The sequence below is a fragment of the Lampetra fluviatilis genome, chromosome 24, assembly GCF_964198595.1.
Source record: "Lampetra fluviatilis chromosome 24, kcLamFluv1.1, whole genome shotgun sequence".
NCBI classification, from domain to species: domain Eukaryota; kingdom Metazoa; phylum Chordata; class Hyperoartia; order Petromyzontiformes; family Petromyzontidae; genus Lampetra; species Lampetra fluviatilis.
The window spans coordinates 7,550,983-7,563,922 of NC_136298.1; the positions used below are offsets into that span (position 1 = coordinate 7,550,983).

Genomic DNA, 12,940 nt, shown 5'->3' on the forward strand with positions numbered 1-12,940 from the left:
AAATTTGCCGAGATTGTTCCCTGAGCGGCGTTGTATTCGTTCAGTTGCGTTCGCTGCTTCTCCCGAGCCTGCACTCGGCTTAACTCGTTCTTTTAGTCGAGGGGCGATTCGTTATTGCATTGGTGTGGCCCACGTGCAGCTGATTATTCCTCTAGCTGCCTTCATTCATTCGCCTGCCGTCACTGTCTTCATTTAAAGCCCCTTCGATTTCATCCACGCCTCCACTTCCATTCATTTCACTCCATGTGCCCGCCTGCAGTAGTTCATTCACTACACCAATCCACACACTCCATCCATTCATCCGTCCCTCGTCCAAGCTGTAGGAAATCCAGCAGTGGAGAGACAGAGAGAGGGAATGTCAGCGCCAGTCATCGCCGTGCCGCTTAAAGTCCTGGCCGTGCAGCTCTCCGCCTGCCCCGGTGCCCGGCCCGACGACGACGAGAAGCCCCCTCACACGTGCGTCGTGACCCGGAGCCGTGGAGCAACACAGTCCGGGTTCGAACCCAGGCCCGGCTGCTCGCCCTTGCGGGCGTCCTACGTGTGGATGCAGGGAGACGTCGTGTCCGTGGAGGAGAGCCACGGTGGCTCGGCTAGGATATCTGACGACACCGGGGAGTTCACAGTGCGTGGGTTGGACTCCGTGCCCAGGGGCAGTTCTTGCCTGGCTCCAGGCGAGTGGTGGCTCATGGTGATGTTGACTCGGCTGGAAGGGTTAAATGCCGAGAAATGATGAAATTAACCTGGAAAAGTCGATAGTTGTCGCAGTTCTAGAACTTTTTAAGGTCGTGGAAATGTCACGAGACTACATCAGTGTTAAACAAAGTAAACTTATATACGACCCTTACTACAGACCTGGAATTCCGTTTGACAATTCACCAATTACTCTGTTACAAATAGAAACGTGATACAAAAGGGGTTCTTATACTACTTGAATTCGTTGCTGAATAGCGTTGAATTATAATTATCACTGTTGTGGACCACGTCTTCTGAAACGTTGATGTGTACCATTATTTTACTGGGCATCTGAAAAAGAGCTTCATCGCTCATCGGATTCCTCCAGTTTAAATCAATGTTCTGATTCTGTATGGCGTCGTTGTCTCTTGCGTGACACGTGGCTTTGAATGCGCCTGCCAGGCGAGTACGTGCTGGTGTACGGCGCCGTCGTCTCCTGTGGCCCGGACATTATCATCAAGGCCACCAAGGTTACGGGGCTGACGAGCAACCCGTCCCACAGGGCCATGTGGAGGGCAGAAGTGGCCGACCTGCAGCAGAACCTCCCCTGAGCAACTAGCAGGAAGCCACGCACACCGGTCTCATCGTCATCACCACCACCACAATGCAATCTACCCACAATGCCTAGACAGGTGCCTACCACCCCCCCCCCCCTTGCCAAAGAAAATGTATTGGACACTGTCACCCAGCCCGAAACTGGGGAGTCAAACTTGCAGAGGAATGGTGCTGGATGGTTCCACCCCAGTGGATCTGTTTCTCGCAGGAAGGGACCAATGGTATTGGCTGCTGAGGGGCTACGCCATAGCAAATAGGTTCAGAACCAATGGACTGATGAACTAGGTTTCTCACAATGCATTGTTAATGACCATCGATAAAAGCTCGTGTTGTCTTCGTGCGATACCAGCATTTACACAATTGAGACACGTAGCCTAGAAGTGTAGATACGAGAGATGCAAAATGGGACCTTTTTTGCCAGTATAAAGTATGAAAAAATAAGAATGTTTAAACGCCATATAGAAACCTTTTGCAAGGAATCATATCTGCATTAACCACACATACTTGTGGTGAACATGCAAACAAACATATTCTAACATATGCATTGTTTTTTAAAATGATTGGCTTACACCAGACAGCCTTCTTTCGGGCTTAGTCGCAACCATAGTTAGACCAGAGAACGTCAAAAGGCAAACAGTGCAAAGCCAATGCACGTACCAGTGCATAGGCTATGGAGACACGAATTCTTCAGACACGAGCATATTGGTCACGGAGACATGTCTGCATTGGAACCAGCGTGTAAACTATGCAGACAAGGACTATGGCGTACAGCAGCTTCCAGCAAGACAACAGCTTTTGACATCACGTGCCAAATGCTTTCCTTGAAATAAAAAGTTACTCATTCTTGGGTCTTTCGGTAAAGTCACATAGATAGGTTAAAAGAAAATAACAAAAAAGTTACTTCACTACCTCCGACTCTAACCATCGTACCAACAGATTTTCATGCGAAAACTCACAACGGCATTCACAAAGTACTGCGACGCATTAACACGTTTAAAGCATTGTGGTGTGGCGACCCCCTAATCAAAACTAATGGTACCTGCATACCTATCAACCCCTGAGTGCCTTCCTGATTACATACCAATTCAGACCTAATTGGTCAACACGTGCCCTTATAAATCTCAACGTTCATCCTATAAAGTCCCATCACAAGGCAGGAACACAAATATACAAAAACATGTTTTGCCAGGATTAAAACGGCTGTACGCCATATGGACCTAAAAACTCAATTTCCCTTACAAGAATACGGGTAAACCGTTTGGATTGACAGGAAATGTACCTGCGCCCCTACTCAAAAATACAAGGTTAAGGTCACATGACAAGAGAGATCACGTCTCTAATCAACACGGTGGAAGCCAAACACGTTTCATGTCGTATATGGTGCCGCAATGCAGCGCCGACGTTCCCCGCACGCATTCAGATTCCTCCTGCACGGTATCCATGATTCAGCCTCTGCGCCCCCCCCCATGTAAAACTTTTGCACCCTTGGGGGGGAAGTGGGGTGGGGGGGGTTAAGAACCGCATGGGTTAACATGATTTAGGGCCACAGTAAAAGCCCCAACGTTGCTTTAGCTTCACCACATGTGACGTGTAATGGAATGAAGATTTATACTTGGCTTGGATGTAAAGTTTCAATAATGTCGTTATAGATTATATGGAATAGTATGCTCATGTGCTAATATCCTTGTAAACCAAGTTCATCTCTTGTACATCATTTTGTTGCAGCTGCTGTAGACATTTACATTCCACACCGGGTTTTAATTACGATTGAATTCATGCATAGCTTGTAATGCATTGCTTTGTTTTATTAGGTAAACATCAACAACACTCATTCGGGTTCTTGCTTACGTGAACTGTGCCACAATGCTTATGCACACGATCAATTATTTACAAACTTTAAACGCCTCCATATTGCAGTGTCACTCGTTTAATGACTGCGCCTGCTAGCACACACGGACAGGACACCGTTATTTCAGTAAAAAAAATGAAGGGGTTGTAAATATAAAAAAACCGTATAAAATACATTGTATTGCAACAAAACATTGTAACAATTGCTCCTCCCTCGGCAGTTAAATGAAATGTCACGATTTTGAGTTTCGATAAATATTATTTCCGGTCTTGTCCAAATCGCTTGTATTGTTCATTTCTATCTCAGCTGCACATGTTTGTGCAGTGACTAAATGGCGCACAGCTAGAGCATAAACCGTAAATAATCGATCTTCATGCGGATGATTCAATGCGCAATATCGCGAGTGTAACGATCGACTTCAATCGTCAAATCGCTTCTCCTCCGCTACAGCGCAGGAGCGTGCGACAGTGTCTCGGCAGCCGCCGCCACGTACACCGCCGTGAAGATCCTTTCCACCTCGGCGACGACTTCTCCAGAGTCTTCCGCTCCATCTCCCACAGCTGCGTCCTCTTCAGAATCCACCTCTAGCCAGTGCCGCAGGCTGACGAGCATCTGTGCAGCCCGGCATATGCGCGCGCACACACACACACACGTGTCCCACTATTAAGCCCGAGGCACTGTTTAATCGCTGACTTTACTATTTGCTAATGTCCTGCTTCGGTTTTGAAGCATTCCTTTTTTTTATCACACTCTGATGTTTTTTCAGGTTGCTATGTGTTGTTCGGAATGACATGCGACATTTGGCTCCAGGTGTTGCGAGTTCCATGTTCTGGGAGTGTAAGTTCAACCACTGAATTAATAATTGAATTTAGAAGCTCCCGGGATGCAGATGGAAACGTCAGACATTCCAAACAACATGTGATATCGCCTGAAAATACGTCGGAGAGCTAAACACCACAACGGCAAAAACCCTACGCACGAGTATTTTTAGCACATCCCGTGTAAACACCGCTGTGTCGAAACACAAAGGCTGTTCGCCCCCCATTCCCATCCTAGTTGAGAAACATTTTGACAATTTACTGGTAAAGTGCTTTTTTCAGAATAGTGCTTCTTTAGTTTCTTAAATCCCTTTTGGAATTTTTTTTTGCTTTGGCCATGCATCTCTTTCTGTGAAAGTAGCTGCGTTTGTTTTTTACACAAACACTGCAATCGAGCAGAAAAGACCTTTCTCGAACAACGGCAAACTGGGTCGCACGCGTTGTGTAACGCTCTCAATCACCCAGCGGTGCGTGTCGCTCACACGGAGACGACTAAGCAACAATCCCTGACAATTTGCTGCGCCGTGTGCGGCGAGGCACGGGGGAGCTAGCGCCGCAAGGTGTGACCGTCACCTTCTGCAGGTAGGTGAGCTCCACGCAGCCCCGGCACGGGTGAAGCATCGGAACCCCGCTGGCGGTAACGGAGAGGGGCGGGGGTGGGGGTGGAAATAAGTATAACCCGTAAAAACAAAGTTTTTCACTATAAATCCTTTATATGCGTGGCAGCGAACTTAATATAAAGGATTGAAAAATATATTCGCCTGTGGAGGACGCGGGGATCGATCCCGCGACCTTTGGCATGGGAAGCGAGGGCACTACCAACTGCGCTACTCCGCCACAGCCTGTGGAGGGGTTACGCTCTGGGCTCTTACACTGTGACGTTCAGCCAAAGCCATGAATGAGTTCTATTTGAATATATGTAAAATACATTTTTTTTTGCCTAAAAAGTGTAAAATTTTGGGAATTTTTTTCACGAACATTAATTGTCTCGCACAACGAGTCTGTGTGGAAAATGTCAGCTCGATTGGATCACGGGAAGTGGGTTAAAAAACGACCGAAAGATTTGCACGGTCGTAAGCAAGCAAGCAAGCACGCAAGCAAGCAAGCGAACTTAATATAAAGGATTTAAAAAAGGGACACGATTACCAACAACGTTAGCGAAAAAACTGGTGGAGAAACGTGTGGGGGCGGTGCGAAACGTCTACGATCAGCACTTGCAGAGCGCGTGCGCACCCACACGCACCCAAGGCCGGGTTAACGCATAGGCATTTTAGGGGGTTGTGGCCCAGCACACTGCATTGAATTGTAAATGATGTGGGTGATTTTGTAATTAAAGTCACTGTCACTAAGTGTATTAGTACCACTTATGCCAATGTTTAATAGTTCTTACTTAGAGGTTAGCTTTACGTTGTGCATATTACATCTAGAAACTATAACTTGAATTCACGACTATATAACTGGAGTTTTTTTACATCGGACATTGGTGGTGGTAAAACGGTAAATAATGTAATATACACCGTGGAGATGGGGCGATGAAAACAGTTCAGGTGCACGATTACCAACATACATTTTTCATCCCAAGATTCATGAGGGGTGGTAGTGGCTTGGTGAGACCTTCATCCTGTAGTGGATTGATCAGTGGGTGCTGCTGCTGATGACGACGATACAAAGAGGGCACCCATCCCCAAAAGTATACCAGCCCAGGCTCCCTATCAAACTTAATCTGGCCATGCCTCCACCGTCTCCCCCAGAAACCCATCCACAGGAGATAATGCTGCGAGGCACGGATGAATTCTAGTCAGCCCACGACCCATCCACCCGCCGTGTAAATAAACACGCGTGGAATAGCAAATAAATGTGGTCGTTTGCATCGGCTATAGCGGTCGCTTTGTACTCTTTAACTCGAACCACATGCCCGTGCCACCACATTTTATTCGGACACGGGTGGACAAAAAAAATACTTGGGTGTTGTGAAGATTCACGGATGCTGACGCAGTTGTGTGGTTCTCTAAGTGAAGCACTGAACCCCGCGGGTTTCCGAAGTTGTCAGCATTTTGGTAGGGATGGTCAGAAAAGTACACAAACCATAATATGGCGACGGTCTGCAAGTAATGCAGCATCACCATGAGGTGGCATAGTCGCAGGGTGAACCACCAGCACTGCTAATTGTAAGAGATTGTGTTATCTTGATGAGGAGATAAGGGACTGTTTCATCACTAAAAAGTAAAATGTAGGTCAATCAGCCAATGGGCTTTCTGAACCAATGTTCTCCAGCACTGTTTATTTTAAGGCATACGCAAAGAATAACAAAGAGCTCTTATCTTGTCGATATATACCTAAACTGTGTGTTGTTCCTGCTGTCTTGTCATGAGTTTGATGTTTTGTAATTGAAAAAAGACCTTGAAGTAATCATCAGGGTCCCCCAATATGGCATTGGCGCATGAATCCGGATGGTAGTGATGTCAGTGACATCATCAGAATGTCTTAACGATGAATTGAATTTCATCGTTATAGTCACAATAAACCCACTGTGCTTGATGAAGGCCTTCCCACGCCATCGCCATCTTGCGACGTAACAATCCATCTCACACCTGCACACGAGCTGATTTCATCGCTCCATCTACTCGGCGGACGTCCTTTTGGGCACGCTCTCTCCTTTGACTGCCACTCTGTCATTCGTCTCCACCACCGGCCATCACCCCCTTCTGGCGACATGTCCTGCCCAAGCCCACTGTTACTTTTCAGTCAATAGGTTTACGTTTTTTAACTTCTAACTTTCAAGTGTGCGTCTCTCTCTCGGCAACTGTGTATTTTGCAACTTCCATTCAATTATTTTCCCCATCAGTGTCAACGTTTCTGATCTATATGGACCAAGCCAAAATGTTCAGTACCTGTGTAGCGTATGTTTGGTCTTCCTCTATTATGTTCAGTACCTGTGTAGCGTCGAGTATTTCTCCGCGATGGCCCTAGCCTTGGTGAGCACGTCGAGCGGATCGTACACGAAAGCCGTCTTCTCCGTCTGCAGCCTAAATGGCAAACCTGCCACGGGGGGGGGGGGGCGCGAGGGAACGTCGATTTGATGCTCGGATCATGAGCTTAAGAATCTAATATTCATGAATGCGTGCACATTTACTGTTCACGTGTAAATATACTGCAATAAAGTCGTACACTATTAATATTCATTTCAAGTAAAATGTCAATGCTTTGAATTGCAGGACAGATGGGTAGAAAGAGAGCTGTATACACACACGGCATCGATTCATTTCATCCAAATGTATCCGAGCGCCTGAAGTTGTGCAATGTCAATCGTGACCACTAACATAAATTTGGTGCTTTGGTGTCAATAAGTTTCATCAGACCACTTCATCCCACACACCCCGCCACAATTTAAAATAGTAAAAATGTTCCGCTGTAATTACTGGCATGCATTGAGAGTACCACGTATGACACGGCGAATTAATGAAAATGTCTTTCCAACCATCCGTCGCGAGGACTCGGGGGACTATGGTTTATTTACAAACATGGCTGTGTGCCGTATCAAACCCCGTGTGCACGGACGGCACACGGCACAGGGCACGTAACCCAAGTCGCGAAAACGCGCTTCGGGCCTTTAGTACACGGACGACAGTGGCGTAGGTTGGGTTGGCATGAGCCTTGGTGCGAGGAATTAACTGGAGACTGCCCCCCCCCCCCCCCAAACTGTACAATTTCCCTCCTATTCGTAGCCTGGCTCCTGGGGCCCTCCAGCCCATGTGCCGGTGGTGCCGTCCAGTACTCGTCACTGGCAATGCCATGCAGGGCTCGTTAAAAGGCTTAAGATTAAGCGGTTGACATGGGCAAAGAGACATGGAAAATTTAATGTTGTCTTTGTCAATGCAGCTTTAATTATGAATCTTCAAATGCAGAGTGTCTTGCACACGAGGGTGGCTGTTCCACAGATGCCGCCACCACCACTTGGCATATGAATGGATGTTTCACCGCTGGCTCGGGGCTGTAAATAGACGAGCACAGTCGCCTGGCCATGAACAGGGAGTCGACAGCAGCACGAACAGAAACACGGGAAGCAGAGAGAGGATTAGTGACCTCCCAATGATTGAAAGTTGACTAGGTTTTGATAAAAAAAAGCCTGAGTTGCCAGACTGCAGAGGGGATTAGAGTGAGGTCAGAGGGAGAGAGTTATCAGAGTGCATAGGTAGGAGAGTGCATGTAGGGGAGTAAAGTGAGATAAGAGTGGCAAGTCCGCAGAGGATCTTAACGATGGCGATCTTGAAATTGATCCGGGCTTGGATTAGGAGGCAATCGAAGGATTGACAAAGGTCTGTATATATTAATACCCAAAGATGATTATTATTACTAGTTTAATAGTGTCTTACGGTGGCCTTCGAGGCTGACGTCGTGAGTCACAGTGAGGCACATGAGCTGGGAGTGCGGAGAGGGGTGGCCCAGGTCGTACGGGCTGATAATCATCCCCACAAACTGAGCTCCACCCTGCGCAAAGTAGCCCTGCAGAGAGAAGGTACGATCCCACAGCAGCAACGACGACACGAGTGAACGTACTACAAACGCAGGCACGGGGACACGTGTGTGTGTGCATGCGTGTGCGTTTGGCACACGCGGACGTATGGGCGAAGGAGAACACAAAACTGTTCGATTGTTATTTGTGTAAAGGAGTTCCAAGCCCGGTGAGTCTTGAACGTCGTCTTTCTTACGTCTTTCGCACAGCGCGTCACATACCAGGGGATTAACTCGTTCAGGCACCATGAAACCACTCCGCACCCTACTTGTATTCTCTTCCCCACCCTTTTCATGACTCTCCACCAATCCCATTAATTTCCCCCAATAACGGTGTCTCAACCGACTCGTCATTTCCTTTTAGTTTTTCCTTGACGACCAATCCGATTTTAATGGCTCACCACCTTCAAATCCGATTGGGTGCCCACTACGTGAACTCCCCACCCTGTGACAGCTCCTCGCCAATGACAGTCGAGCACGCTATTCAAACTCTGGAGCCGTTCGAACTCAGTGAGTGTATATTTATTCATTTCCGAATAGCGGTTGCCTCTCGGCATCCTTTACACGTGTCCAGCAGGGTGGCAGAGCAGCCAATTTGCGATACGGTTACAACTGGGGCAATCGTTACACAATTTTTTCTGATCCAATGTGTCATAGCAGGTACTATTTTTGCCCACAGAAGCAAAACGACTAACTATATGTCACCACTTTCAGTAACGTACGACAAAGCACAGCAATGGACAGCGCAATGGGAAGAGGTTAACAAGCAAAGCCACCGAAACCCGTGTTCACGTCGCGTGATAAAAACACCGGGGGCGCGTCTGCTCGCGCTCGGCGAGGCCGGGTAGCGCCGCCGTACCTGGTACTTGGCCTGCGTGTCGATGTCGCGCAGCGAAGGGCTGGGCGGGAAGGCCGGGTGGGAGTGGTACCAGCCCAGCACCGCTCGTCCCTGCGCACGCAGCGCCTCGCTCGCCCGCGTCTGCGCCACCGCGTCCATCTCGCACTGCAGCCCCGTGCTGACGCCATCGCACGGCTCCGCCGCACACACCTTCACACCGCGGAGTCGTGCATGCACAAAGACAAAGATCCCCGCGGAGGTTTTGACGAGACCTTCGAGGGCAAGTGCTGTTAGCGAATGGCACCGATGAAGGCCGGTACAGCCACATGAGAGGGTGGGTGGTCAACACCTTGCTTGACGAACTGTCTGCCGAGTGGTGATGTTTATACATCACACCAGGTACTCATTTAAGGCCGAGTCGATCTAGGCGAGGCCCGGGACCGTGTATGATTATCGCCATTGGTGTTTGACATGAGCTGCAATTGAACTTAGGTCGTCGGGTTCGTAGCACAGCGTGCTAATTATTACGCCACCGCCCTCCCCAAACACACAAGCACACAAACTCTTGCGATTGCTCACAAACGCAAGACACCGATGATGTCACACGCAGGGGAACATCATTTGCATACAGCACATACACCGACTGTGGTCGCACACATGCACCACACACAAGTACGCTGCAATGGTCATGCGTACACGCACACACACCCACATGAAATAAACACGTATGCACGCTTTTCACGACAGCACAACACACCTGCTGGTTCAGTAGTCTCGCAAGGGAAAGGTTTTCATACTGTCAGCCACTGAGCTGTCTTGTGTGCATGAACAGTCCTTATTAAATCCACTGCCGGATGAGGGCCTCCGCTTAAAGTGCAAGTCATGGGGAGTTATTTGACCATACTTCACCACGCTGGTCAGTGCGGGTTGGTGAAGTTGGTGAAGATGGGGGTGGGGGGGGCCTGAGAAACGGAACTGCTTGGTGAAGGTGGGTGGAGCATACAAGTACAGTACAATGGCTACCGATGCACTGCCTTCTGTTGCCACGGTAATCCTGTGACACTCGCGCCGTGCAAATTCTGTTTCACGATCTCCCGTCTCGGCTCCTCACCTCCAGCTGCTGCTGGTCCGGGTGGAAGTGGCCACCCAGCAGCCCGATGACCTCAGCGCTGGACACGTGCGCGTGCTGCGGAACAAGCGGGTCAGGGACGGTGCCACGCAATGACAAAGGGCTGCCGTTGTTGTTTGCGACGCGCAGCGGGGGTGCGTCGGGAGCGCGCATGGCCGTGAACGAGTGTATCGGTGGCAGGGGCTGGCGGATGTCGCGGTGTTTGGAGACCTCCAAATCCACCGGGCGGGTGAGGCGGTCGGGATTATAGCGGCACAGCAGGCAGACTTGGGAACAGATCTACACAGACCTTCGAATGTCATCTCATATGTGCAGCTTTTCTCTGCCTACTCCAAATTCCTCCCATGATCGGAAGTCAAAAGGTAGAAGCAAAAATATCTCAATACAGGATCCCTCTGAAAAACTGAGGGACTTCTGGATAAATACTTTATTATGACTGCAGGTATATAAATTGCCAAAATACACGTCAAATAAATAACGGATGTAATTTTGTCACTAGTAGCTCAATTCAATTGTTTGACGTTGGTTAAGCGAGCGCTCAAACACCCCCATGCTCAACAGAGCATTGGGAAATGTTCATCTTCCATCTTCACTGCCGGTCCTCAACCAGCGGTACAACTTCCACATTCCTATGGGAGGGACCAGGAGGGGACTTTATGATGTTGAACATATTGGTTTTCCCACGAACTCCCTTGGTTACAAATCGGGCAAGCCACATGTGAGTGTTTACACACTGTGAGGTCGCAAAAGCAATGGAGGATCAACTCCCCCAATGCACCCACGCGGAGGAACGATGTTTCTGCACCTGACTTCCCTTGTGAAGTCTCTGCTAAACCCGCTCTCCGTGTTTGTTGTTACGCCGCGTCTCGGGCTTTGCCATTTCCCCCCCCCACCCAGTCACGATGAGTCGGGCACAACGGGAGCACGGGGGTTGCGACCTTCAGTTCTCCCGGTGGCCCTGATAACAGGGTCCCCTTTCAAAGCCCCGATCGCCCCCCACACCGCACCGGCCCGCTCAACTTTACCCCCGAAAGAAAATTTAAACACGGATTCCCTTATTTTCGTAGTTTTTTTTGTTGTTGTTCCTTCTCTTTCTATTTTCTTGTTCTAAGTCGATGCGTCAGTGCTTTAACCACGGCCACCAAACTATTTATTGTCCCAAGTTATTAATGAAAACATGTTGTCTCCAGCTTGGGTCAATAAATCCAGCGCTTCCCGTTAAATCGTTGTTGACGGTCGAGCGGCTCTTGCACCGCGGTCATTCGGCCCCCTGCGTTTGCCCGCCAGCTTTGTCCACTCCTTTAGAAGATGCTTTCCCCCCTTTGATTTGCGTTTCCTTTCTTCGAATTATATGCCAGCTGTGCCACTGGTGTTAACGGCAAGAGATGACAAATATCTACTCGGAAATGTCGCGGCGAGCAGTGCACCACTCTGCGTCAGAGCACAGTCCCGGAAAATGATGATGGTGATGATGATGAAAGAGACGTTCATCTGTTTTTGTCGGGCATATGGCTTTGTCTGAAATTATGCGTGTGATAAATTGCATTATTATTATGACTTAAATCTGAAGTCACTTTAATAGGCATCTTTAGTCACACTAGGTGCACACCTATTATATATGGCATGCAATGAGTGTTCGTCGCATCAGCAATCAACCAAATATTTATCTTCTTTTTTGTACAGTTATTGGCAGAGGTGTGGACTCGAGTCATGTGACTTGGACTCGAGTCAGACTCGAGTCATGAATTTGATGACTTGCGACTCGACTTGGACTTGCATAACAATGACTTTGTCCCACCTCTGGTTATTGGTGACTGGACTGAGACTATTATCTGGTTGCTCATGAGAATCCGGTTTAATCATAGATGGCTGAATCCTTAAATGGAATCCTGGACAAATCACCCAACCAACCTCCCCCTCCAGCTACCCAGTTGCTTCGATGTGTCCTTAATGGTATTGGCAGTGACCCAGGTTGGCAATTCATTACCCAGAGGAAATAACATTTCATCGATTGATCAAAGCGCCTTGCCATCAAAACAAACCTGCTTACCTATTTAATTAGTTTTTAAGTCATGAACAGTTTACGCTTCTCACGTCAATTTGCCAGCAACGTTACCGTACACGCGCGCGCCACTCACAATGTCCATCACGATCAAGGCGTCTGCGCGCACCAAAACTCGGAACGGAGCCTGCGACGGGGGGAAACAACAGGGAGAGGATTTAACCGATGTTTCGCGGCCAGGTCGAACGTACAAACGCGTCAGGGGCACCGAGATCCGAGCCTCCGAGTCAACGCATGCCCCCCCCCCCACCCCCCCTGACATTCTCTCGCACGGCTCGAAGAGCTGCCGGGGCTTATCGACCGAACAATTTGTGGAAACTGGCGAATGAGTGGCAGGGTAAATGAGCAAGGACGATGCCATTGACAGCGTCGTTCGTTACTGTCGGCCGCTGGTGGGCGGTGAAGTCGAATCTGGAGGGTGCGACAATGCGGGGTGAAACAACAC

At 48.8% G+C, this 12,940-nt stretch overlaps 2 protein-coding genes across 3 annotated transcripts in view; one reads left to right on the forward strand and one right to left on the reverse strand.

The window, feature by feature from the left end:
* Positions 1 to 250: 250 nt before the first annotated feature.
* RMI2 (RecQ mediated genome instability 2) lies at positions 251 to 1,815 on the forward strand. Its single transcript, XM_078867857.1, has 2 exons — positions 251 to 671; positions 1,135 to 1,815. Exons 1-2 carry the CDS (start codon positions 356 to 358, stop codon positions 1,281 to 1,283), a joined length of 465 nt encoding a protein of 154 aa, XP_078723983.1. The 5' UTR covers positions 251 to 355; the 3' UTR covers positions 1,284 to 1,815.
* Positions 1,816 to 2,803: 988 nt separating this feature from the next.
* The window catches only part of LOC144941110 (histone H2A deubiquitinase MYSM1-like), a 30,351-nt gene continuing 20,214 nt past the window's right edge, over positions 2,804 to 12,940 (reverse strand). The window contains exons 14-20 of one of the 2 annotated variants that reach the window (XM_078867604.1): positions 12,572 to 12,622; positions 10,416 to 10,490; positions 9,326 to 9,514; positions 8,328 to 8,457; positions 6,888 to 6,993; positions 4,528 to 4,585; positions 2,804 to 3,748 (exon numbers count right to left, since the gene is read on the reverse strand). In XM_078867604.1, the coding sequence (XP_078723730.1) occupies positions 3,581 to 3,748; positions 4,528 to 4,585; positions 6,888 to 6,993; positions 8,328 to 8,457; positions 9,326 to 9,514; positions 10,416 to 10,490; positions 12,572 to 12,622 (777 nt within the window). In that variant the 3' untranslated portion in view covers positions 2,804 to 3,580. The remainder of the gene's footprint in view (positions 3,749 to 4,527; positions 4,586 to 6,887; positions 6,994 to 8,327; positions 8,458 to 9,325; positions 9,515 to 10,415; positions 10,491 to 12,571; positions 12,623 to 12,940) is intronic. The other variant, XM_078867603.1, reaches the window with a different exon arrangement.